Source organism: Saimiri boliviensis, chromosome 1 (genome assembly GCF_048565385.1).
Source record: "Saimiri boliviensis isolate mSaiBol1 chromosome 1, mSaiBol1.pri, whole genome shotgun sequence".
NCBI classification, from domain to species: Eukaryota; Metazoa; Chordata; class Mammalia; order Primates; family Cebidae; genus Saimiri; species Saimiri boliviensis.
In genome coordinates, this window is record NC_133449.1 from 158,852,715 (window position 1) to 158,880,050 (window position 27,336).

The window sequence follows — 27,336 nt, forward strand, 5'->3', positions numbered from 1 at the left end:
GAGCCTGGCCCCATATCCAGGCACCAGGACCTCCAATCCAATGGTGACTTCTTCCTCCCGGTCACCCTGCTCACTTTGCCGTGTACCGGCAAAAGCTAGACTAGGAGAGACCAGGCAAGTCCTGGCGGGTGGGCAAGCAATTGCAAGGGAAACTGAGGACCATCCTGAGATAGGTCTTTCTTAAGTCCCCCAAGAACCAGGTGACACATCATCGACATCAGCTTCTTCTGCCACCACTGCTTCACTGATTCACGCACTTCAGGCTTCAGCCAGCAGCAGGCATCTTTGGGATTAGGAGCCAGCATCTCAGGACTGCAGCCATGGTTTCTCTGGAGAAAGACCCAACAGAGGCTCATTCAGAACCTTAACCTTCAGCTTCTGCCACCTACCCACCGCGCTGAAGATGTCATTGCTTGGAAGGAACTACAGTAAGGAGCTGAACTCCTTGGACCACGGATCTCAGCCACCCTCGGAGAGCAGCAGTAGCACTACTTCAGAGAACGTCCATCCTGCTGGGGAAGCTGGACTGTCGTAAGTGGCCGCACCGCCCCTCCAGGCCTGAGGTCAAGCACTGCTGTTTCTGCAGCTCTGGACTATGTCTTCTTTTGTCCATTTCCTTAACACTCTTGTTTCATTAACAGGAGATACATGCATGAAAGATAAAACCTTCAGAATCTAAGGGGTCAGTGCCTGTGGCTCTGGTTACTAGCCCTGTTTCCCAGTTTTTACAAAGAACCCAGCTAGAGCAGCCACCCTCGACATGAAGGTGCTCCTTGTCTCCAGGAACAGTTTCCTGTCTCAGGCTGGTTGCCCTTTCCTTCCTCCCTTTCTTCCTTCCACAGTCTCAGGCTGCCTTCTTCTCCCCACACATCTGCCATTATTCTCTCTCCCTCTTCTCCCCAACCCCCCATACCATCCATCCAGAAAACAAAAGGTGCTAACTCCATGTCTCCACCTTTACTGCCCCAAACTCAGGCACGTGGAACTCTTCTCTCTTTTTTAAAAAATTTAATTTAATTTTAAGTTCCAGGATACATGTACAGGACGTGCAGGTTTGTTACATAGGTAAGGTGTGCCACGGTGGTTTGCTGCACCTATCAACCCATCACCTAGGTATCAAGCCCCACATGCATTAGCTGTTTATCCTGATGCTCTCCCTTCCCCTGCCCCCATCCCCAGCAAATCCCAGTGTGTGTCTTTTTCCCCTCACTGTGTCCATGGGTTCTCATTGTTCAGCTCCCATTTACAAGTGAGAACGTGCTGTTTGGTTTTCTGTTCCTGTGTCAGTTTGCTGAGTAGAATGGCTTCCACCTCCATCCATGTCCCTGCAAAGGACATGATCTCGACAGAACTATTCTTCTGGGACTTACTGCCAATCTGACTGCTATCTGGTAATCAGATCGGTAATAACTGTGGGCGCAAAGAGATTATCAATGACAATCCCCAGTGTTGATAAGGATACCAGGAAATGCCCTCTCTCATCTTTCTGGGAAGAATTAAACTGGTATCTTTCTAGATGGCAATGTTGCATGTCCAAACCTAAAATGTCATTTGTGTAAAACATACAAATATTTATTTGGCAAATGCTGTCTGAAAGTACACAACTCGTGCACCTACACACAAAACTGACAGCAGTGGCTGCCTCTAGGGAAGAAAATTGGGAGGCGGAGAGACAGAGAAGGAGTTTATATTCATTTCATAAAATTTTGATTATTGTGTTTTGAATTTTGTACTGCGAGTATTACAATCCAGGTTTTTTTAAGTATAATTAAATATAAATAAATCCTTTGATCAATAATACCACTTCTAGGAATTTTTTCTAATGAGCTAATAACACAGTAGGCATAATTTTTTACCAAAGCGCTTGCTATAATGTAACCACCCAATGGGTTCGCCTTGCCCCCTTCCTAGACAGAGACGATTTACCAAGACAGGGGAATTGATAGGGGGTCAAAGTGAATTTTTCTTGCTGTTTTATGTTCTTGAGTGGGATGGCAAAACTGGTTGAGCCAGATTACCAGTCTGGGTGGTTTCAGCTAATCCATCAGAGTGCAGGGTCTGCAAAATATCTCAAGCACTGATCTTAGGTTTCACAATAGTGATGTTATCCCCAGAAGCAATTTGGGGAGGTTCAGACTCTTGGAGCCAGAGGCTGGATGATCCCTAAACAGTAATTTCTAATCTTTTTTTTTTTTTTTTTTTTTTGAGATGGAGTTTCGCTCTCATTACCCAGGCTGGAGTGCAATGGCGCAATCTCGGCTCACCGCAACCTTCGCCTCCTGGGTTCAGGCAATTCTCCTGCCTCAGCCTCCTGAGTAGCCGGGATTACAGGCACGTGCCACCATGCCCAGCTAATTTTTTGTATTTTTTTTTTTTTTAAGTAGAGACAGGGTTTCACCATGTTGACCAGGATGGTCTCAATCTCTTGACCTTGTGATCCACCTGCCTCGGCCTCCCAAAGTGCTGGGATTACAGGCTTGAGCCACCGCGCCCGGCCCTAATTTCTAATCTTACAGCTAATTTGTTAGTCTGTTAGTCCTGCAAAAGCAGAATGGTCCCGAGACAAGAAGGGGGTCTTTTGGGAAAGGGCTGTTATCAAGATCAAACCATGAACTGAATTCCTTCCCAAAGTTAGTTCAGCCTATGCCCAGGAATAAGCAAAGACAGCTTAAAGGTTAGAAGGAAGATGGAGTCGGTTAGGTCTAATTCCTTTCCCTGTCATAATTTCCTTAGTTACAATCTTGCAAAGGCAGTTTTAATAATATTGAAACCTTGGACACCTTAAGAGAAAGGTTAACATATGGTATAAAATACAGTATAACATGATACAGTCATTACAAGTGATGGAGGAAATCTGTGGACACGAAAAAAGTGCAGCACATTTGTTCATACAGAAAATTAGTTGATGATGCAGCATGTATAACGGTTCTCCTCATGTAAAATTTATGTGCATTTAGAAGCAAATAAAGATGCCCAGAGGAGTGCTAATTATAATGTGTGGTTGGTGGGATTTTGAAATTTCCTTTTATGATAGCAATTGTATAGTTTTCAAGAAAAATATAAATCTAATTGACTAAGTTGCAGGAGAGCTCGCGACATCTATTTATGCTTCAAGGCTCAGAGGATTAATGCTGTCAGCTAAGGCGCAGTGGTTTCTCCAAAACCTTTCTCACCTTTCCCACAAGACCTGATTCAAGTAGGAGCAAGGCATGGTTATGCTGCTGTGGGAAAGAAGTGAGAGGCAAAGGGAAGGAGGGCAGAGGCTGGGAAATGAGACCACATCTTTTGAAGAAATTACTACTAAAGAATTGACAAATTACATTTTTCAGGGAATGAAAGTTATCTCTTGGAAGTAAAGGGACAATGGGTGCCCTCCATCCTTAGGTAAACAGACTGACCTAACGGAAGTTAGATCAATAGACTCAAGTCACAGAAGTCCCCAACAGTCCACCTGTTCTCTCAACCCAACCCACTCTCAGGTCAGCATTGAAATCGCGAAGACCTGGTACAGCTTCTTCAAAGCCCCTTGCCATGATTCCCTAATGGATAAGAGCACTGTCTCTGTTGGACTCACTCGGGCTCTGGGTTTCGCTCTCCTGCCTACCCGCAGACAATTTAAGTGTAGCACAGAGCATCTCTGTCCTAGCCTGAGACGTAGTCTGTATATCCCAATGGCGTCTTCAAGGCACCCTTTTGTTCTGAATGGAGAGGGCACTTCCACTTGCTTAAACCAGCCCATACTTGCCTTTTTCCTATTATCCCAATTCTTCTTCCTCTTGAGGGAGGCGCTTCCTAACAGGTGAGCACCGTGAAGGTGAAACCAAAGGTGGCAGTGATGATGAAGATGAGACAGTGGTATGATGATGATGATGCTCACATCTGTGAAGCTCTTCATCATTCCAGGATTTATCATGTTACCTCTTTTGAGACTTACAGCTTTCCTGAGACATAGACAAGACTAAAATTATTCTCCTTTTTTTGGCAGGGAAACAGGATCTAAGCAGCTAAGGGCTTCCCGAAGTAATAACCAAACACAGTAGGTTAGCAGCAGAGCTAGAACTCAGAATCAAGTGCTTCTCCTCTGGCTTCAATGCTTGTGCATGTACCTTTTATTTAAGTTCCTTTTTGATTCTGTTCTCATGATCCTGTTCCCACCCTTCCTCCCCAATTCACTTCAGGATTGGAGCTGCCTGGGCAGGTGTGAAGAATATTTAGAACCCTGGGCACTAGCACCCTGCTGGAAACATCATAATACTCCATATACACAGTAACGACTGTTATTAAATTACTAAAGTTTACCCAGTGCCTAACGTAGATATATTATATAGCAATTCATGGAGAGGGAGAGATGGGGGAGGGGAGAGGAGGGGAGAGAGAGAGAGAGAGAGAGAGAGAGAGAAAGAGAGCACAATTTATATTCACAATGAATACCGGTTTAACAAATGGATGAAGAATTAAACTAAAACCAGTAAATATTCCATATATGGTAGATTTTTTTCCTAGTAAGTTAATAAATAACCTGATGCCTCACTGTAGATTGACGCAACTCTTACTAATTTTTTCCATTGTCTATCTAACTGATAGACTTGTATTAGATCACAATAAATGTTATTTGAGAGAATAATTCATGAAATAAATCACTGGATGAATTAATGAACCAACCAGTACTAGGGCGTTATTCAGAATAGTAGCAATTTTTATTTCCTTTAGAGCCTAGTGGAAATTAAATTAAACAAGTATTTGTTGAGTCGCTTGAACTAGCACCATCCCCAGATCAGGTGTTCCAGGACAGACCCCTAGAGCTGAGAGCTGTCTCCGAGTCCACCTCATCAGGTTTTGTCCCTCTTCCCATGAGGCACTCTGGAGATGCCAGAAGGAGCCCGAGCTTATGGCTGTGCTTCCCTTCCACTGATGATATCCTCTGTCTCCCTATTCTCCCCACCACAGGATGATGCAAACTTTGATCCACTTGTTGAAATGCAACATTGGCACAGGGCTCCTCGGGCTTCCCCTGGCCATAAAGAATGCCGGCTTATTGGTAAGAGGCATCTGTGGGATGGGAACTAGATTTGCTCATTTGGGGAAGGGGGCGATGTGTCCTGAAAGCCTTCACACTGTTATCAATGGGCAATTTAGGAATATCCTCTACAGTAGGAAATGTGCCTATTGGCATCAATTCTCTGGATCAACCTGAGCATCCCGGAGGGGGCACACCATTACTCTTAAAGACTCGCCATGCTAGTCTAACTCCACTTTGCCACAATTCTCCCCAGTCCCTAGGATCACATGCAGCTTACTTCACTCATTTGCATTAACAGCTCAATCCCTGCAGACATTTGAACGTGTAACTCCGTTTCAAGACACATGATAGCGCATGAGAAAGTGCCTTAAACGTGAGGACAGATGCTTCCATCAGTCACACCAATCCTCTCCCCACACCAGCCTGCCTCTGTCTCTTCCTGTGCTGTTCCTGCCCCCTCGTTTCTGTCTTTTGAAATTTGCCTCCTCTCTAAAACTTTACTCTGTCCTATGGTTATTAATGCCATCCTCACTTTGTGTTTTTCTACCGTTTTTATCTACCTTACTTGGGATTCTTAAAGCACTTACGAAGATAAGACTTTATTTATTTACTTATTTTCTTATTTATTCAAACGGAATCTTGCTCTGTTGCCCAGGCTGGAGTGCAGTGGCTCGATCTTGGCTCACTGCAACCTCTAACTCCTGGGTTCAAGTGATCCTTCTGCCTCAGCCTCCTGAGTAGCTGGGATTACAGGTGTGGGCCACCATGCCTAGCTAATTTTTGTATTTTTTGTAAAGACAGGTTTTCATCATGTTGGCCAGATTGATACTGAACTCTTGACCTCTGGTGATCTGCCCATCTTGGCCTCCCAAAGTGCTGGGATGACAGGCATGAGCCATCTCACCTGGCCGACATGTTTATTTTTTAATAGACTCAGCTTCCTCACTTAATTGAAAGCTCTGTGGGCAACAACTGTCTGATTTCCCTTTGTACCTCCCCGTGGTGGCCTCTGTAGAGACTGGCACATAGCAACTTTCCATTAACATCTATTGAATGGAATTGATACCAAATATATAATTTCCATTTAGTTGCAGTGAATCTTATCTCCAGACCTGATAAGTGGCTCCCATGTCTAAAGAAGGTGAGATCCTCACAACATCTGACATGACTTCTGATCTTCAGTGGTTCCAACCCAGAGATGGGACTCTCCCCTTTGGAATCCTCTGGGTTCTAAAGCTTCTGCAAAAAGCATGATCTTTAGCCAAACAATCTTTCCCAGGGTGGAATTTGCTTTTTAAGACAATGCTTTTATTCTTTGATGTTTACTTTCTCAGAGTCATTAGATGATTTCTTTACCCTTCATCTCCCACCAGAACCTCTGGCCATGATTCATTTGAGAAATGTTTATTGAGTACCTACCTACCCTGTGCATTTGCAGCCCCTGGGGATATAGAAGCAAACAAGACATGAGAGTCTCTGCTGCGTGAAGTCTGCATTCCAGTGGAGTCCGGTGGTGCTCTTGATCCCTCATTTCTATCTTTGTGATAGGTCATATCTATAAAGACACAAGTATTCAGAACAAAGGATGTAAGAGAGTTCCTCTTTATGCCCTTCTGATCACATCTGGAAGATTATGATTAGTGATCAGCCCCACTTTTAAAAAGGACTTTGACAAATTAGATGCACTACAGCAGTGATTCTCAACTTGGGATCATTCTGTGCCAGCCACTTCTACCCTAGTCAAAAACCTTTACAATGTCTACATACATTTTTGATTGCCATAATCTGGGAGGAAGAGTCTCTGACGCCTAGTGGGTAGAGGCTCAGGGAAGCTGCTAAACATCCTACAATACACAAGACAGCTCCTGACAACAAATAATTTTCTGCCCCAAAATGTCAATAGTGCACCTGTTGATAAACTCCGTACTAGAGAAAGAGACCTAAGTCATAAGAACACCTTAGTCCTCAATCCTCTTGGAGGAAGTGAGGGCTAGAGTGTGTCAAAAGAAATAAATTTACCACGAGGGACTCTAAATAGGTAGAACTCGAGGAAAATGAGAAAATGCATGGGCTACATGGGAAGGTAATGAGTTCTCTGTCACTAAAAGTATCCTAGCAGAAGTTAGGCAGCCACTCTACAGGGATGCTAAGAAGAGCATTCAAACTCTAGCATCTGGGAGCATGAGGACATTCAGGCAGGGTCTGTCACCCCAAAGAGAGTTTTATTATGCAAGGGGCCTCAGCACCTAGGCTGAGAGGGCCAGGGAATGGGGATGATTGTTTGTGGTTCACTTTCCCGTCTCCTCTTCCCTCCAGGTCGGTCCTGTCAGCCTGCTGGCCATTGGGGTCCTCACCGTGCACTGCATGGTCATCTTACTGAACTGTGCTCACCACCTCAGTCAGAGGTCAGAGGCCTGCTTCTCTCCCATCCGAGCACTAGGGCTCCTCTGAGGGTGTGTTGCGTTTCTTTTGACCACTGACCCAATTAACTTGGCCACTGCTCCAGGCCACCTTCCTGCCACTCTGGATTCTATGGAGGCAAGGAGAGAGCGACAAAGAGTCCCAGTTAGAGACTCTAGACTCTAGATGCAAATCCGACACTGCTGCTAGCAAGCTGGATGACCGTGAAGCCCCGGCATCCCTCTGAGCTCACATCCCCTAACCTGAAATCATGGAAGTGCTAAAAAACACAAAAGAATTCTATAAATGGTCCTATTGTTTGAGACACTTAGAGATGTTCTTCTTTCCTTTTTAGCTTCCCCATCCCCAACCGTCTCCCACTCCGATACCCACACCTTGTCAGGGTAATTTGTTCCGTGCAATCTCCTTTCAGAACAAGTTAGTAAAAGTAAAATGCACACTTACTAAAAAGAAGCATTCACAATGATTTCAGTCATTATCGAAGCATACATATAATACTCAATGTGTATGTATTTGAAACTTTGGTGCAAAAACAATCTCAGAAAGAAAAGACAAATGCAATAAAGACAAAGAATGTGGAGATCCACAATGCTCAGCTACTCTCAAGAGGTCCTCATAAATGTGAAGAAAGGCCTCAACAGTCAAAGCAGGGACAGTAAATACAACTCCCCATAAAGCCAAATTATCATAACCCAGATAGGTGTACCTGGCATCATGTCAGTCACACCTAACTCTCAGAGCACTTTCTAGCTCACAAAATGCTTTTAAAAGCATTCACTCAGGCTGGCCTGGTGGTTCATGCCTATAATCCCAGCACTTTGGGAGGCCGAGATGGGCGGATCACAAGGTCAGGTGATCAAGACTATCCTGGCTAACACAGTGAAACCCCGTCTCTACTAAAACTACAAAAAATTAGCCGGGCATGGTGGCATACACCTGTTATTCCAGCTACTCGAGAGGCTAAAGCAGGAGAATCACTTGAATCCAGGAGGCTGAGGTTGCAGTGAGCCAAGATCAAGCCACTGTACTCCAGCCTGGGCAGCAAAACTGTCTCAAAAAAAAAAAAAAAAAAAAAAAAAAAAAGCATTTTCTCATTACGCAGTTAAATGTACTGTGCAATTACACTGTGATTACCATTCCAAGCACCTTGCAAGTCATGTTTACTCCTCACAGTAAGCCTCTATGGCAGGCACTATTTTTGTTCCCATTTTACAGATGAGTAACCTGAGGTTTAAATGCGTTGTCCAGGGTCATATAGCTGGGAAGTGGCAGAGCCAGTATTCAAAGACCTACGTGACTCTGTTGTTAACCATTTTGCAAATCTTCTCTTCCCTCAAACTTTCTGGGATTATTATATCACCAGATAAACTTCTGACATCAGACCATTCCTGAAAGCCTTTCTCTGATTTTTTTTTCTCTGATGACGTGTCTTTTATTTTTTTTCTGATAAAAGAGAGTGATGGCCTAAGAGTTGGCTGTGGCCTTCAGCTATGTTTTGGGGGACTTCCACAGTTTTATTTTTTAGCCAACGTTTAAAACCTGAAGATCTCACATTCACAAAATCTCTGCCTTCTTAATCAATCAGACAACCGACTGCCTTAAGGCTTCATTTTTTCAGTGTTCTTCCAGAGGCAAGTCCTGAGCAATCCCTTTTAGAATAGGACAGTGTTCCAGTTTGCCACAGTCTCCACTGCTCCCTACTGTGTCTTATACCCATCCCCTCACCCACCAGATCACTAATACCTGATCCCATATGTCTGATCTCATAGCTTTTGAATTTGCAACTCTCAGATTCATCTCCTTGCCAGTTCTATGCAGAGTGGCCTCATTTGTATTGAAAATGCCTGTCACAGTAAGCAGTAATAAAAATACCATGTTCCAGCACATCTCCATATCCATCTCTCACTGTATCCTCTCCCAAAATCCAGACTGCATGTGAAGAAAACTGAGGCCCAGAAATCTCAAGAGACTGGCTCCACGTGTCCGTGTATCTGAGCGGCATGTTGGGATTTCCGCTCTGGCTTCCGTAGAAGGCTAGAACTCTTCCTCTCTCCTACTTGTTCCCCTCAGTCCTGCAATTTACGCTGTGCTTCTGGGATCTGGGCAACCTGCTGCTGTTCCCACTTGCTGCACCCAAAGATGTTTCTGCAGCAGGGCCTGCCCCACCCCTAAAAGGGTTGAGGAAGAGGGACATAGGAGGAGGAATAGGCTGGAACTTGGACATCACACCCTATAGGGGTGCTGGGCAGGATCCTGCATATCATCTTTGCAAGGGGTCTGGTCCAGGACAGGCATCTCAAATATTCTGACGCCCTCAGCAATGGAAAGGAGGGAATCACTGGCCTGGCCACACCCATACCACCTCTTCCCCTCCCTCCTCCTCTACCCGTCCATATCCCCTTTCCTACTTTACAGACCTATATCAATGCACAGCTACCTTTTATTCAAGAAGAATAATCCAATGATATCCAGTTAAATACTAAAGTTAAAGGGATAACTGCAAAAAAAGGCAAACTCCTGAAAGTTGTTCAAGTATAAAGTAGATTACTGTTAGAAAATTGACAGAACACTTCATGCTCACACACAAATACATAAAAATCACCCACTTTGGGAGTAAACTGTACCTTTAACAAAAACGTTTTAAATTATGCATTGTTTGTTCTTTCCCCCTAGACTACATAAGAATTTCGTGAACTATGGAGAGGCCACGATGTACAGCCTTGAAACCTGCCCGAACACCTGGCTGAGGACTCACGCGGTGTGGGGAAGGTAGTCGTCACCAATGTCGTGGTAGTAACAACAGTAATAATTGTCATCACTTTTCTTTATTCCTTACACAGGTTTTAAATGAATCTGCTCTTATTGCAAACTATCAAACAATATAGAGAAACACCTCAATAGTCCCATCCCCCATCCCACTCTCTACCCATAAGGTAATCATTGAGATCTAGTTAGTAAATACTCCTTTAGATTTTTTTCTATATGTGTACATTTGTGTAGAAAATAGAAAGCAAATTATGTACTTCCATTCACACACATATATTGATGGACATTTTTGGAAATTTGATTTTTCATCTAACAATTTGCCCTATTATTTTCATGTTAGAGCATATACATGCACCTCATTTTTGGGGAGGAAGGAAGACAGAGTTTCACTCTTGTTGCCCAGGCTGGAGTGCAATGGCTTGATCTCGACTCACTGCAACCTCCTACTCCTGGGTTTAAGCGATCCTCTTGCCTCAGCCTCCCGAGTAGTTGGGATTACAGGCAGCTGCCAGCACACCTGGCTAATTTTTGTATTTTTAGTAGAGACAAAGTTTCACCATGTTGGCCAGGCTGGTCTTGAACTCCTGACCTCAGGTGATCCACCTGCTTCAGCCTCCCAAAGTGCTGGGATTAGAGACGTGAGCCACTGCACCCAGGTGACCTCGTTACTTTTTAAGGCTCATAATGTTCCCTGATGTGGATGCATATCCATTTCATTTGTTTATTCCCCTAAGGTAAACATTCGTTCGTTCTGTCTTGATAAAAAATTACAGTGTACAAAATGGTTTTCTATGTCTTAGCTCCTCTGTTCATCTCAACAGCCTTCTGAGGTAGGCATGGTTGGTTTTTATTGTCCTGGAAATATGAGACTCATAAAGATAAAATAACAAATCTAAAGTTGTGTACATTGATATGGGTGAGCAGAGATTTGACCAAGAACCTAATACTGAAGCTCTCCCCAGCAAAGTTCCTCAGGAGATGAGTCACATTGTGGCTGCTAGGATCCCTTTGCAGTTCCTCTCTTGGGATTCTCAGTAGGTTGTTGATATCCTCCTGATCGGGAGCCACTCTAATGATTATATAAGGTCATGATTGGGTGAAGTCATGAGAAAGAGTTGGAAACAGTTAGAAAAATACTTAAAGTAATAATTTGTCATCTTTAATTTACTAAGAGATACCTGAGGAGCTTTATTAAAAACTGCCCATTCCATGGAGGCAATGGTCATTAATGGATGCTCAAGCTGTTAGGGGAATGGTCACTGGGAAACTTCATAAAGGGAGAATGTATTGATGCCACCTGACCCCATGTACACATCTTAGCATTGCATGTGTATATACATGTGAGCTAGCTATGGGGTGTCTCATAATAGCTAGCAGACAGTAGGGAGTACAGAGTAGTACTCTGAGACATTTTCAAGAAATAAATTTGAAACCTCCATTTAATCAAGCCACTAGATCTAATATCCATTTATAGGAAGCACAGGGAATAGAGGATCAAGATAAATAACACCATGAGGAAGTCACCAACCAAATAGGAAAAATAGGATACACTACAGGACAAATGATCTGGTATCTTCAGCAGCAAACAAAAAAGTAAAAGTCGGGAGAAAAAAATAAACAGGGCAAGGGAAATATAGCAGTTTTAAAAACTTAAGAAACTTAACAAAATATAATGTGCAGACTTGTTTGGAAACCAACTGTAAGATAGATATTTTTGAGACAACTGGAGAACTCTGAATATGGACTAAATATTAGATTATATAAAGAAATTATTGGCCGGGCACAGTGGCTCATGCCTGTCATCCCAACACTTTGAGAGGTAAAGGCAGGAGGATCTCTTGAGACCAGGACTCAAGACAGCCTAGGCAACATGGTAGGACCCCCATCTCTACAAAAAAATTTTTTAAAATAGCCAGGCCCGGTGGCACACACCTGTGGACCCAGATACTCAGGAGACTGAGGTGGGAGGATCACTTGAGCCCAGAAGGTCAAGGCTGTAGTGAGCCGTGATGGCACCACTACATTCTAGCCTGGGCAACAGAGTGAGACTCTGTCTCAAAAAAAAAAAAAAAGGAAGAAATTAGTTAATTTTGTAAGAGATGATGATGGTATGATGATTATACTTTTTTAAGTTCTTATCTATTAGAGCTGCATACTGAATTATTTACAGGTGAAATAACTTGGGATCTCTGGTTTGCTGCAAATATACCAACAAGTTACGTGTTTGATGAGGATGAAAAGATCGAGAATCAGAGACAAAAAGTTCATTGTTGAAGCTGGGCGGAGCACATGCAAATTCATTAAATTAGTCTCGTTAAATTCTCATTATATTCATTAAATTATCCATCGCTTTTGTATATGTTTGAACATCTTCATAAGATAGACAGAAAAAGATGTCATTCTGAAGTCACATGTGACATCGCCAAGATTCTGACACAGTAGGCTGACATGAGAACCAGGAGTCTGCATTTTTAACATATGCCTCAAACAAAAATTGGCTGCTACTACAAGCCAATTTTGAAAAACCCTTATCTAAACATTATAATCTAAGTAAAGGAACATATTTTTGTTCCCTTAAAAAATGCATCTCCAAATTTGGAATAATATGAGAACCCAAAAGAATAATGACAATAACAGTATAATATGTTAAATTTAAAAATAATTAACATGAGTCTGTTGTGTTGCCAAAAAAAAAAAGAGGATGAAATAATATATCTCTCTTAAAAACCAGCTAATAAATTTAGAAGATATAATAGATAATTAGAAAACCACCACCTTGCAACCACCAATGAAATAATTGATTCAGGCAAGGAACGTCAATGAATGGTAAAACCTGTGGTTTGAGGAATGGGCTATCATGTCATCTCAAAGTTTTACCCCACAGATTACAAAGGGAAAATGTACATTTCCAATGGGAGACCTGGCAGTCGCCAGCATGGCGGAACAGCAGGATATCATGTGCCTCCCAATATGATAAAATCGAGGTGCAAAACTATCACCTCTCTATATTCTTGCCAAAAGTGCTCACCTGAGTTTAATCACGAGGAAGCAATCATACAAACCTGCAATGTGGGGCATTCTGTAAGACAACTGGCCTGGACTCTTCAAACAAAGCCAGTGTGATGAAAACACAAAAAGGTGAATGTATATGGGACTGGTCTGCATGGAAAGAAAAAGACAAGAGACGTAGTCAAATGCAGTATACAAACCTTCATTAGATCCTGAATTTACAAAATAAAACAGCTACAAAAGATACTTAGAGGGAATTGGGGTAATACTAAGTCATTTTTATATAAGACACTTGGGCATCTGCAGATTTTGAATTTGTTGGGGGTTCCTGGATACCAAAGAATTACTGTATTTAAAATAGAAGCTGTATATATGAAGATACTGAAGTTGATTTTCTGGTTATTACAGTCTTAAGAGAGGTATGTCCAAGTATTTAGGGTTTAAGTATTAGAAAACCTGCAGTTGACTTTCTTTTTTCTTCTTTTTTTTTTTTTTTTTTTTTTTTGAGATGAAGTCTGGCTCTGTCGCCCAGGCTGGAGTACAATGTGCAGTGGCACAATCTCAGCTCACTGTAACCCCCACATTCAGGGTTCAAGCGATTCTCCTGCCCAAGCCTCCCGAGTAGCTAGGATTTACAGGTGCCCGCCACCACACCGGGCTACTTTTTGTATTTTTGTAGAAACGAGGTTTCACCATGTTGGTCAGGTTGGTCTCAAACTCCTGACCTCAATAATCACCTGCTTTGGCCTCCCAAAGTGACCTGCAATTGACTTTCAAATGATCCTGAAAAAAATTGCTTATATTGTGTGTGTATGAGGGTGTGTGTCGTGTGTGCATGCGTGTGTGTGTGTGTGTGTGTATAGATGAATGAATACATACATATATATGAGCAATGCAATTTGGGAATCAAAATTAATAACTGGTATATTTAGTTAAAGGGTATACGGATGTTTATTATACTATTCTTTCCATTTTTTGGCTTAAAAATTTTCAAAATAAAAAAGTAGGATAATTTTTAAAAATAATAACAAAAATAATTGTTTCAAATAATAAACGCAGTCTTAAGAAATAATTTTAATGTGTATTTTCTCCTTCTGTCTGCCTCTTCCTTTCCTTCCCAGGTACACTGTCAGCTTCTTATTAATTATCACTCAGCTGGGCTTCTGCAGTGTTTATTTTATGTTTATGGCAGACAATTTACAACAGGTAAAGAGACCTCTTCTGGGCAGAGTGGGAGAAAAGCAGACCTGCTGCTGCTGAGGCTACATTAGCAAAAGTATTGTGTTAGGGTCAAAGGAGGAGAGAACTTCATTTCTACTCCTAGATCAGACCACGCTTGAAAGTTCTCTCAGTCCTGGGAATCACATTTTAAAAGACTCATAGAGGAGCCAAAGTCACTTCTGAAAAGTTTAACCAGGGTGGAAAGAGAGCCTTGCAATCATGTTCAATCAGAAATCATTGATAATTATTAGCCTGAAAAGCACTGGTGACATTTGCTTTGAGTATCTCAGAGTTGTCTTGGAGAAGATGCCTGAATATACGAGGCCAACAAGCTGTCACCGTCCCCTCATTGCATTCCTATCAGACATTACAAATCAATCACAGCCCTCTTTCTTGGCTCTGTGGATTAGAGGGAGCATCCTTGATTTTGTACACCCAAACAGCCAGCAAGAACTGTGACAAGTATTGTAGATGGAATATTCATGCAGATGGATACTGACCAATATTCAGAGCCCAGGTTTTAGGGCTATCTAAATTTGAAAAGGATATTCTTTTGTAATGAATTCCCTTTCTCTGGATGCATGAAAGAAACCCATTTTGTGGGGAAGAAAGTTTTGGGTAGATAACCTCAAAGCCTTGAGATTATGATTCTAAGAGTTTCTGGTTGTCAGAATCAGGGGCACAATAGTTAGGGCTGCTGAATTTGGCAAATAAGAATAAATGACACCTAGTTACAATGGAATTTCAGATAAGTAATGATTTATTTTTTACTATGAGCATATCTTATGCAATATTTGGCTCATATTTATACTAAAAAGTTATGTTAATTACCTGAAATTCCAACGTAATTGGTGTCCTATGTTTTATGTGGCAACCACACTGCCTGTCATTGTGTTTTATGTCAGATGGTGGAAGAAGCCCACGTGACCTCCAACATTTGCCAGCCCAGGGAGATTCTGGTGCTGACCCCTATCCTGGACATTCGTGTCTACATGCTGACAATCCTGCCCTGCCTGATCTTGCTGGTGTTTATCCAGAACCTCAAGGTGCTGTCCATCTTCTCGACACTGGCCAACATCACCACCCTGGGGAGCATGGCTCTGATCTTTGAGTATATCATGCAGGTCTGTGCCACAGGGAAGAAGGGATCAGGGTCCAGAATCTCTGAAACACCTAGGGAGGGTTTGTTATCATGATGGGCAGGTGAGGAAGGTGATTCTCTGCTCTGGCAGCCCCTGCCAACATGATATCCAGAAACACTTCTGTCCCATAAGCTGTAAAAGCTCATTATCATCATCATCATCAACATCCTCTTCATCATCATCGTCATCACACTGGATAACAATGAGTCATTCAACAAATAATTACTGAATACCTTCTGCAATCCAGGCATTGTGCAAAGGGCCGGGGACTCAGTGGTAGGTAAAAATAAATAGGGTGCCTGCTCTCATGGAGGCTGCATTTACTTTGAGAGGTAAACATCAATCAAATAACCAAAAAAATTGTAAAAGTGGTAGGTTGACAAGGGAAATACAGATGATAAAGAAATTTTATTTACTTGATGCAAAAGTATATATATATATTAACTTATTGAACCTTTATAATAATACTGTTTTGGAAGTAAAGCCGGCACTCTGTATGCATGATTTCCACATCCATGGATCCAAACAATCACAAATGGAAACTACTGGGGGAAAAACACTAAAAATATACAACAATAAAAAATCATACAAATGAAGAAACAATTCAGTCTAACAACTATTGGCCAGGCACAGTGGATCACACCTGTAATCCCAGCACTTTAGGAGGCTGAGGCAGGAAGATCGCTTGAGCCCAGGAGTCAAGACCAGCTGGACAACATGGTGAAATCCGGTCTCTACAGAAAAATTTAAAAGTAGCAGAGCATGGTGGCTTGTACCTGTAGTCCTGGTTACTTGGAAAACTGAGGTAGATGGATCACCTGAGCCCATAAGGTCAAGGCTGCAGTAAGCTATGATCACACCACTGCATTCCAGCCTGGGTGACAGAGTAAGACTGTCTCAAAAAATATATGTATATATGGGAGGATGGGCATAGGTTATATGCAAATATATCAGGGACTTGAACATCTGCAGATTCTTGTATCCAAGGGAGGTCCTGGAACTAATGAACAACTATACTATCTGTATCCACACTTTACAGACAAGGAAACCGATAAAGTAACTTTTTCATGAATTTCAGACTGCCTCCCATGCCCATGCTCCATTATCACAGACCGTGAAATCCCACCATTATATTTTCATTTTCTTGAGTCTGAATATATATGGTGTATTCATTTCCTATTGCTGCTGTGACAAATTGCCACAAATCTAGTGGCTTGAAACAGTGCAAATTTATTTTCCAGTGCTTGAGTCTCACTGGGTTGAAATCAGGGTGCGGCAGAGTGGCATTCCTTTCTGGAGGATTTAGAGGAGAATCTGTTCTCTTGTCTTATCCAGCTTCCTAGGTGTCCATGTGCCTTGGCTCAGGCCCCCTTCCATCTCCAAAGCTAGCAGCCTCTGGCAGAGTCTTTCTCATGCTGCCTTCTCTCTGGTCTTCCTTCTGACTCCCTCTCCCACTTTTAAGGACCCTTATCCCAACCGATTAGTACAGGGTCATCTCCTTGTTTTAGGGTCAGCTGATTTGAAACCTTAATCCAATCTGAAAACTTAATTCTCCCTTGCCATTGTAACATAACAGTCACAGGTTTTGGGGGTTAGGACGTGAACGTCTTTGGGGAACCATTATTCTACCCACCATGGAAATCTATTATAATAACCATTCCCTCTAGATTCATGAGAGCTGTTATACTAATTAACAGACTGCACAGCCCTGAAATAGTGTGGGAGAGAGATGTTAGAGGGCTGGGAAACAGGGGACCTGAATTCTTTCCTGGAATGTGCCACTAACTCACAGAGTGGCCTTGGGCAATTCCCCTCTCCTCCCTGTGCTCCGCCTTCTCGACATGTACAGATGAGCAGGCTCCCAATAGCCAAAGGGTGAGAAGAATCCAAGTGTCCAAGTAAGTGATGAATGGATGAACACAATTTGGCATCTATAAATAGAGTGAATATTATTCAGCCTTCAAAAGTGAGGAGACACTGGCACATACTACAGTGTGGATGAACCTTGACACTGAAGCTAAGTGAAATAAGCCAGACACAAAAAGTCAAATATTATAGGATTCCAGTTCTATGAGGTACCTAGAATAGTCAAATTCATAGAGACAGATAGTAGAGTAGGGTTTGTCAGGAGGTTGGGTGGTGGGGCATTATTATTTGATAGATAAAGAGTTTCCGTTTGGGGTGATGAAAATGTTCTGGATGGGGGTGATGGATTCACAACAGTGTGAATGTTCTTCATGTTACTAAACTGTACACTTAAAATAGTTAAAATGGAGGCTGGGTGTGATGGATCATGCCTGTAATCCCAGCACTTTGGGATGCCAAGTGGGGTGGATCATGAGGTCAGGAGTTCTAGACCAGCCTGACCAACATAGTGAAACCTTGTCTCTACGTGCCTGTAATCCCAGCTACTTGGGAGGCTGAGGCAGGGGAATCGCTTAAACTCAGGAGGCAGAGGTTGCAGTGACCTCAGATCACGCCACTGCACTCCAGCCTGGGTGAGACCCCATCTCAAAAAAAAAAATAGTTAAAATGGTAAATTTTATGTTGTATGTATTTTAGCACAATATAAATGAATAAATAACCATAATTAAAAGATTAGAAGGTGAGCTGAGATCTAGGTATCTTCTGATTTCCTCTGTTGAGGTCAGGTGTCACCCAGCTTTCTACCAGGCAAAGATTTGGGATGACTTTGACACCATAACACCACCAATGCACTTCTCCCACTTTCTTTCAGGGGATTCCATATCCCAGCGACCTACCCTTGGTGGCAAACTGGAAGACCTTCTTGCTGTTCTTTGGTACAGCTATCTTCACATTTGAAGGTGTTGGTATGGTAAGATGGATGGGGTTTGAGCGAATGGTCCCTAGTGCTCTTTACAGGGGCCAATTGTAGTTCCAGATGCCCAAATAAATAGCATTTATGAAAAGTGCAGAATATGATCTTCCCCTGGTGAGGGGAAAGTTCTTATCCACATACAGGGTGCCTACTGCTCTAGTACACCATGCTAAGCCTTGAAGACTGAGAATTTACTAATCAACCAAGACTGAGTAGGGCATTCCTGGCAATAGAAAGCATGAGAGAAAATGAGTGTGGCCATGTGGAAAGGCCCCTTTCTGATTCTGGGCCCACCTGGGGAAGGACATCTGTGCTTGTCAGGGAACCCTCTCCTTCACAATGGGTCATATCTCTTTCTACCTTTCCTTTCCCAAACTTTTTTTTTTTTTTCACTTCCAGGTTCTGCCTCTCAAAAACCAGATGAAGCATCCACAGCAGTTTTCTTTTGTTCTGTACTTGGGAATGTCCATTGTCATCGTCCTCTATATCTGCCTGGGGACATTGGGCTACATGAAGTTTGGGTCAGACACCCAGGCCAGCATCACTCTCAACTTGCCCAATTGCTGGTATGTCCTGCCCACCTCAGGTGAGCTAGGGAGAGACATGGGATCTGTTCTGGTTGTCCTAGCAGAGAGCACAGCAAATCATGTGCTGTGCCATGACGCTGGCAATGCATTACTGGAAGTGTCATACATGCCTCCTGCTGACACTGCATCAGTCAAAGCAAGTCACATGGCCACACCTCACACCAAGGGGGCAGGGAAGTACAATTCTGCCATGTGCCTGGAAGTATTTGGTGAACAGCACAAATAACTGCTACTCTACCTGATGCAGTAACAGTGGGAATTAATTGAATTAATACACAGATAATTTGTAGACAAGTGTTTAGCACGTGGTAAGCACTCACGAATGTTAGCTATTATCTTTATTATGCATCCCCACTGCCTTCATCTTTCCAAGTTGAGTAGGATGATGGTGCATTTATTTCCCACTAAGCCAGAGCTGTAGAATGAGAAAAATGTAACCATCCCCACCCACCTTGCTGTGTTATGGTAGTGACTAGATGAGATAATAAATGTGGAATTTCTTTGAAGTTGTGCCTTATTTTACGCAAGATATCATCCTAATATGCTATTCTTGTTCTGGGCAATTTGGGCCACCACTAGCTACCTTGGACAGGGCACTTTCATTCCTGGGACCTCAGCTAGAAAACATGGGCATTGAGCTCCATCAGGACTTCACACCTAGTCATCAGATTTTCCAGGGAAGCCTTAAACAAATATTTCTTTCCAATAAGAAAAGACCAACAACCCAAAGAGAAATGGCCGAAGGGCAGAACAGGCATTTCACAGGCGGAAAAAAAAAAAAGGCCAGATGGACAAAAGAGATGCTCATGCCTGTAATATCAGCACTTTGGAAGGTGGAGGCAGGTGGATCACAGAGGTCAGGAGTTCGAGTCCAGCCTGGCCAACACGGGGATACCCTGTCTCTACTAAAAATAAAAAAGTTAGCCAGGCACATGCCTGTAATTCCAGCCACTCGGGAGGCCAAGGCTGGGCATGGTGGCATGCAACTGTAATCCCAGCTACTCAGGAGGCTGAGGCAGGAGAATTGATTGAACCTGTGAGGCGAAGGTTGCAGTGAGCTGAGATCGCACCATTGCACTCCAGCCTGAGTGATAAGAGCAAGACTCCACCAAACGAGAGAGAGAGAGAGAGAGAGAGAGAGAGAGAGAGAGAGAGAGAGAAAAGAAAGAAAGAGAAAAAGAAAGAAAAAGAAAGAGAAAGGAAGAAAGAAGGAAGGAAGGAAAGAGAAAATACAAATGCGAGTTAAAAAATAAATACAAGGGCAAAGACCAACATGCATGGACACACTGTTTAGTCAAGACGTGGAAAAACAGGTCTTTTTATACTCTAAGACAGCAAATGGGCAATATGTCAACAGCTATTAAAATTTTAAATCACGTTGACTTTTACCCCACATTTTTACTTCTAAGCATGTATATTCTATGTGCATCAATATATGCACAAGGATAGTCTATGCAGTGTTGTTTCCTTGGGAAAAGTCTAATCCAAACATTCATTAATTGGTGACTGATTTTTTAAATGATTGCATATCTATGCAATTGGCATATCGACCAGCTATTAAATAGAAGATCCAGATCTATGTGTACTGATAGGGAACAATCTTCAAGAAATATTGGGTGAAAAAAAAAAAAAAAGAATGGAGGAATGCTGGAGGAACTTCTGGAAGAGTGCTGCCCTACACGTGTATATGCACACGTCGGTGCATGTGTTGTGCGTGGATGTCCCTATATTCCGCATGAGCTTGTACAAACACAGATCATTTCTAGAAGGGTCACAAGTAAACCTGGGGTGGTTGCCTGTGGAAAGGGAAACCGGAAGCTAGGAATCAAGGGTAGGAGGGATGCTTTTCACTGCGTGACTTTTTGTACCATGAATGTCACTCTATACATATATTGTCTTTTAAAATTTTTAAAGAGCAAAGACCTAGATTCCTGAGCTGCAGGCGTGTTGACTCAGAATCTTCAGCAATAGGCACTTTTAATAAGCTTCCCGGATGGCCCTGATGGCTAGTCTGGCCTGAGTCATCCAATATTAGCCAGTTCAATCACTCAAAAGACAAGTACAGATCAAGTGTCCCTTATCCAAAATGCTTGGGACAAGAAATGTTTTGGCTTTTGAAGCATTTCAGATTTTGGATTTTTGGATTAGGGATACTCCCTCCGTACCAACTTCTAAGCGATAAATGAGTCCTCAATAGCTCTTCCAGGGAGCCACATCACATTTCACATCCTATCCATCTGTCTGCAGGTTGTACCAGTCGGTCAAGCTGATGTACTCTATTGGCATCTTCTTCACCTATGCCCTCCAGTTCCACGTCCCAGCTGAGATCATCATCCCGTTTGCCATCTCCCAGGTGTCAGAGAGCTGGGCACTATTTGCAGACCTGTCTGTCCGCTCAGGCTTGGTCTGTCTAACCTGTGAGTAGCATAAAAGGGCACTCCCTACCCAAAGCAATGGCAGGGAGTCACACTGGCACCCACCCCACCATCGTTGGACCTGCTACTTGCCTTCTTTGAGACATAGGGCAAGATACTTCACCTCCTTGGATCTCAGTTTTTCCACCTGAAAAAAAAATGGGCTTAACAGAATTACTCCGCAGTAAACGTTACAGTCATCTCTATTGCCTACACAGAAAATATATGCTGGCTGGTTTGTAGAAGTATAATTCATTCAATCATCCTCCTGTATGTCAGGCACTGTGCTGACATTATCTAATACTGATGATAGCCTAACAATGTGTTACCAATAGGGGGAACTTTGACCCACATAAATTAAGTAACATCCCTGGGTCATACACACTAACTGATAAAGCTGGGATCTGAACACAGATTGTGTAGTACCAAATCATCTGTTTTTCATGGTGCCATATTTCTCCTTATCATAAATTATGAACATGTTCCCTATCATGAAGTGAGGTTTAGTTGTAGGGAAAAATCCCAATGGGGCTGATTTGTCAGAGTCTTGGATTTTTTTTTTTTTTTTGAGACAGTCTTGCTCTGTCCCCCAGGGTGGAGTGCAGTGGTGTGATATCAGCTCACAGCAACATCTGCCTCCCAGGTTCAACTAATTCTCCTGCCTCAGCCTCCTGAGGGAGTAGCTGGGATTACAGGCACCTGCCACCATGCCCAGCTAATTTTTGTACTGTAGTAATGACAGGGTTTCACCATGATGGCCAGGTTGGTCTCAAACTCCTGACCTCAAGTGATCTGTCCACCTCGGCCTTCCAAAGTGCTGGGATTACAGATGTGAGCCACCACACCGAACCGGAGATCATTTTTTGAGTATGCTCTTCTCTCCTCTATTCCTCCCTCCTTCCTTTCTTCATGTTCCTTTCCATTCATTCATTCATTTATTTATGAAAACTGTTGTAGTGTTTGGGAAACATCCTGAACAGGGCTGAAAAATCCTTTCTTTGGAACATGTCTGAACAGAGGATCACAAATGATGACCCAAAAGGAATGAGCAAAACAGCAAGGGATCTTTTGCCTGGAGAAGAAAAGGCTCAGGAAATTTCCATATTTGTCCTTAAACACCTGTAGGATTATTGTAAAAGTGAAAGAACAAATTTAGTCTTCAGGGCTCCAGGAGTCAGAATTTAAAGTTGTCAAGGGAATCAAGTCTCAATACGGGGTCAGGAGAAACTATGCAACTCTTGGAGCTGTCCAGCAGAACACACTATCATCAGATAATAAGCTTTAAAAGACTGTTGTTGTATGAGCAGAAACAGCAAACCTACTTGGTTTGAGGTGTTAGAGTTCTCAGTCTGTGCCAAGACATTAGGAACCTATAAATGGTATTGTTTGTGATCATTCCTACTAGGAAGGGCGTAAGTTGACAAGAAAGACTGAAGAGCCTCTGAGTATCAGGGAATGCTTGACTACAGCTGTCCTTATAATGACATTTCCTGCTTTTGATATATGCTGAATGTCCCATTCTTCCTCCTTATTCATCCATTAATTCTACTACCCTTTATTAATTCAACAATCATTTGTTGAGCACCTACAACATGCCTGGCATTGTGCTAGGCACAAGGGATGCAATGATGAATAATGAAGAAGATGTACCTTCTGCCTTCACAGGACTTACAATTGAGTGGCAAATTATGAAAGGAAATAATTACAGTTCATTTTGATGACTGTTAAGATAGGACATGATGATGCAACGTATGATGGTTAAGATCATAAGTAGAAGACACTCTCTACACATAAGAGGGTCCTATAACTCAGCCTGGCTGGGCCAGGGAGTCCTCTCCAGTGGAGTGAAGACCCAAAGGACAAGTAGGAAATAGATGTAGGAGTGAAGAATGTATGATGGGAAGGGAACAGGCTGTGCACAGACCTTAGACAAGTATTGCCTATGGCCCTTTTGGAGAAGAGGAGAGTGCGGAGAGACAAGGTCAGAGCTTTTTCAGGGCCCAGTCCTAAGGGTCACTGTGATGAGGAGTTCGGGCAATGGGGAGCCATGGAAAGGCACTGAGCAGAGGACTGGCACGACCAGAATGGAATGTAAGGCAATCCTCCAGTCCACTTTGCATTAGAGATTTTCTTGCATATATCTTTACTGCCTCCTCGTTGTGAGCTTTTCTGGAAGACTGATGCTGGGTTTTCTCTGTAAGCAGTTTATTAAACATCAGATGAAGGAAAGCTGTGGACAGGGACCCTCCCATCAGAGGGGTGATGAACTCCTAGCCATGAGTCTATGAATCTCTCTCATGCGCTGATTGGATGTGTCAGAGCAATTTCAGAAAGAGGCATTTTTTTTAAAGATATAGTAAGCTGGTATGGATGCTTTCCAGAACAGGATTTCTCTATTCTGTTCATAGGAAAATCACATGATTGGAGTATTTAAAGTAACGGATATCCCAAGTACAATTATTTGATCTTTAATAATAATATGAATATATTGAATGATCACATGTACCCCAAAACTATGTACATATATTATACATCAATGTAATAATTGTTTTAAAATAAGAAATTTGCATACAATTAAATCATATAAATTATATATTTACTCATTCAAACATTACTGAAATTGGACTCCCTTAAAAAATCTATGATACTATATGTTTATAGTATCCTAAATATGTATAAGAAATGAAAATTTAGGAGTGTGAAGAGAAGAGAAGAGTGGGGTTGGATAGCTTAATGCTGTCTTCATGTTTGATGGCCTGCTTCCTTACTAAGATCCTACTAAGAATAGAGAAATAAGTGGTTGATACTCGGACAGCAACAGAAGCAACTCCCCTTTTAAAAAATATATAGTTTATTGCAGTTTAGGTTCTGGGGTACATATGAAGAACATGCAGGATTGTTGCATAGGTACATACATAGTGATGTGATTTGCTGCCTCTATCCCCATCACCTATATCTGGCATTTCTCCCCATGTTACCCCTCCCCAACTCCCTACCTACCACTGTCCCTCCCCTATTCCCCCTCAACAGACTTCAGTGTGTGATGCTCCCCTCCCTGTGTCCATGTGTTCTCATTGTTCAACACCCGCCTATGAGTGAGAACATGCGGTGTTTGATTTTCTGTTCTTGTGTCAGTTTGCTGAGAATGATGGTTTCCAGGTCATCCATGTCCCTAAAAAGGACACGAACTCATTGCTTTTTTATGGCTGCATAATATCCCGTGGTGTATATGTGCCACATTTTCCTTGTTCAGTCTATCATCGATGGGCATTTGGGTCGGTTCCAAGTCTTTGCTATTGTGAATAGTGCCGCAATGAACATACGTGTGCATATGTCTTTATAATAGAATGATTTATAATCCTTTGGATATATACCCAGTAATGGAATTGCTGAGCCAAGTGGAATTTCTATTTCTAGGTCCTTGAGGAATTTCCACCCTGTCTTCCACAATGGTTGAACTAATTTACACCCAATAATGGGATTGCTGGGTCAAATGGAATTTCAATTTCTAGGTCCTTGAGTGGCGATTCGCCACACTGTCTTCCACAATGGTTGAACTTATTTACACTCCCACCAACAGTGTAAAAGTGTTCCTATTTCTCCACATGCTCTCCAGCATCTGCAGCTCCCATTCTTTTGTCCATCTTTTGCTTCTAGACAAAGGCTATCTTACACAGATAGTACAAACGTTGGTTCTCAGCCTGGGCAAGGGTCAAGAATTTATTGAGTACCTACTGTGTACCAAGTTCTTTCTTACACATGAAAGGCAGCATAGTAGAGTGAAAGGACCTTAGATCGGGCATCCCAGTGGATTCTCATTTCAGCTCTGTGTAACCTCGAACAAGTTCTGTTCCCTCTAGAGCTCTAGATTTCCCCATCTCTGCAATGAGGAGGTTATAACAGATAAGTGGTAGAGGAGCCCTTCCAATAAAGATTATATGTAAAAAATCCAAGAGATAAAATATAAAAGGAGAGTACCTGTATTGGTAGTTAAGATGGGGTGGGAGTCGCCTGCAGTGGGCTCCCTCCCACCTCTCCAAAGAAGTCTCTCAGGTGTCTGTGAAATTCTAGGGCTGCAATGGAATGGCTTGTTTCTGAGCTCCCTTTTGAAGGCACGTTCAGTGATTCTAAATTTCTCCTTTCGTTGCAGGTGTCTCAGCCATCCTCATCCCCCGCCTGGACCTGGTCATCTCCCTGATAGGCTCCGTGAGCAGCAGCGCCCTGGCCCTCATCATCCCACCCCTCCTGGAGATTGTCATTCTTTACTCTGAGGACATGAGCTATGTCACCTTTGCCAAGGACATCATGATTAGCATCCTGGGCCTCTTAGGGTGTATATTTGGGACATACCAAGCCCTGTATGAGTTGACCCAACCCATCAACCATTCCATGGCCAATTTCACAGGTGTCTATGCATAATTATGTGTTCTTATTCTAATAGCTCTCCCTTCCTCCCATCCCCAATTGGACTTCCATGTGGATGTTATCCACATTAATCGAAGCCCAACATCTCTATATTAATTAGTGCCTTCTTTATCTTTTCAAGAGAAATGCGGATGAGAAAAGTTAGCACTGATGTCTCAGGCTACACTTTTTTGGTTTTATATTTTTTTGGATGAGCTTTTGTACCTCTGAACAAAAATTACATTCAACTATTCTTATGATCAGCCTCATTTAATGGAAAAGGAATGCCCCTTACCCCCACAGCCCTTGAAATAGAGACCAAGCACAAATACAAAAGGGACTGTTTTCTCTACACTGCAGTAGCTGCCCTTAAAGCATCAGATCTAGAAAAGTGTATGTTGGGTGAAGGGTGTTTTCTATTTAGATATTCTAAGTAGAAGAGTCACAAAGAGAACAAAAACAGAACTTAGCAGTAATTTCGTCCCACCACTGGCTCTGCCACTGATTTCCTATTGCCTTGGGCAAGTTACTCCCCATCTCTTGGTCTATGAAGTGAAGGCTTGGACTAATTGATTATTAAAGACTCTGTCAACTCTGATATTCTGAAAGTGAAAAAAAAGAAATTAACTGATCCATCAACCACAAAACCTGGCTGTGCTAGTGTTGGCGAGGGGGTGGAGTAACTGAAACTCCATACCCTGATGTTGTGGATAGAAAGTAGTACAATCAGTTTGGTAAACATCTTGTAGTTTCTTTAAAACTTAAACATACACCTACCATGTGATCCAACTATTACACTCCAGGAAAAAGAAACATATATTCATAAAAAGCTGTGTACAAAAATATTCATGGTAACTTTACTTGTAAAAGCAAAAAGGTGGGAAATACTCTAAATGCCTATAAACAGGAGAATGGATAAACAAATCGTGATGAATCCATACAATGGAATATTTCTCAGCAAGAAACAGAAACAAACTGTTGAAATACACAATAAAATGTATGAATCTTAACTATGCTGAATGACAAAATCCAGACCAAAAAAGAATATGCACTGTATGATTCTACTCATATGAAAGCCTTGAAAATGAAAGATGATCTGTAGTAACAAAGGCTCAGTGGTTGGTGGAGGATGAGAAGGGTGAGAGGGAGGTATTACAAAGGAGCATGAGGAATTTTTGGAAGTGATGGATAACATGTTCACTATCTTGATTGTGAAGATGATTTCACAGGAGGGTACATAGTGTCAAAACTTATCAATTGGATACTTCAAGTATGTGTTGTTTATTAAATGTTAATTATATCTCAATAAAACTGCTAAAAATAGAATATAAAATACATTTTTATTTTTTAAAATCAGTTATATGCGTACAGTCAAATAATTTTAGAATATTCAGCATATTGTCATAGGAATGTCCACCAAGTGGGTTGAATTATGAGTAAAATTTTACACTTTTTCTATTATTTATTTATATATTTTTAAAAAGAGAGACAGGGTCTCACTATGCTGCCCAGG

The 27,336-nt window shown here is 42.2% G+C and overlaps 1 protein-coding gene across 1 annotated transcript; it reads left to right on the plus strand.

Moving 5' to 3' along the window:
- On the plus strand, nt 1-26,865 carry SLC36A3 (solute carrier family 36 member 3). Its single transcript, XM_003934042.3, has 10 exons — nt 1-531; nt 4,948-5,038; nt 7,337-7,425; nt 10,115-10,210; nt 14,338-14,422; nt 15,343-15,561; nt 18,317-18,415; nt 18,818-18,984; nt 21,253-21,422; nt 25,570-26,865. Exons 1-10 carry the CDS (start codon nt 404-406, stop codon nt 25,836-25,838), a joined length of 1,413 nt encoding a protein of 470 aa, XP_003934091.1. The 5' UTR covers nt 1-403; the 3' UTR covers nt 25,839-26,865.
- The last annotated feature ends 471 nt before the right edge of the window (nt 26,866-27,336 follow it).

What these genes read in the sequence shown, in the direction of transcription:
- SLC36A3 (XM_003934042.3), top strand. Translation starts at nt 404, where the DNA reads ATGTCATTGCTTGGAAGGAACTACAGTAAGGAGCTGAACTCCTTGGAC. An exon ending in GCTCACCACCTCAGTCAGAG is followed by an intron (nt 7,426 to 10,114) that starts GTCAGAGGCCTG and finishes CTTTCCCCCTAG; the next exon opens with ACTACATAAGAATTTCGTGA. An exon ending in TGGCAGACAATTTACAACAG is followed by an intron (nt 14,423 to 15,342) that starts GTAAAGAGACCT and finishes GTTTTATGTCAG; the next exon opens with ATGGTGGAAGAAGCCCACGT.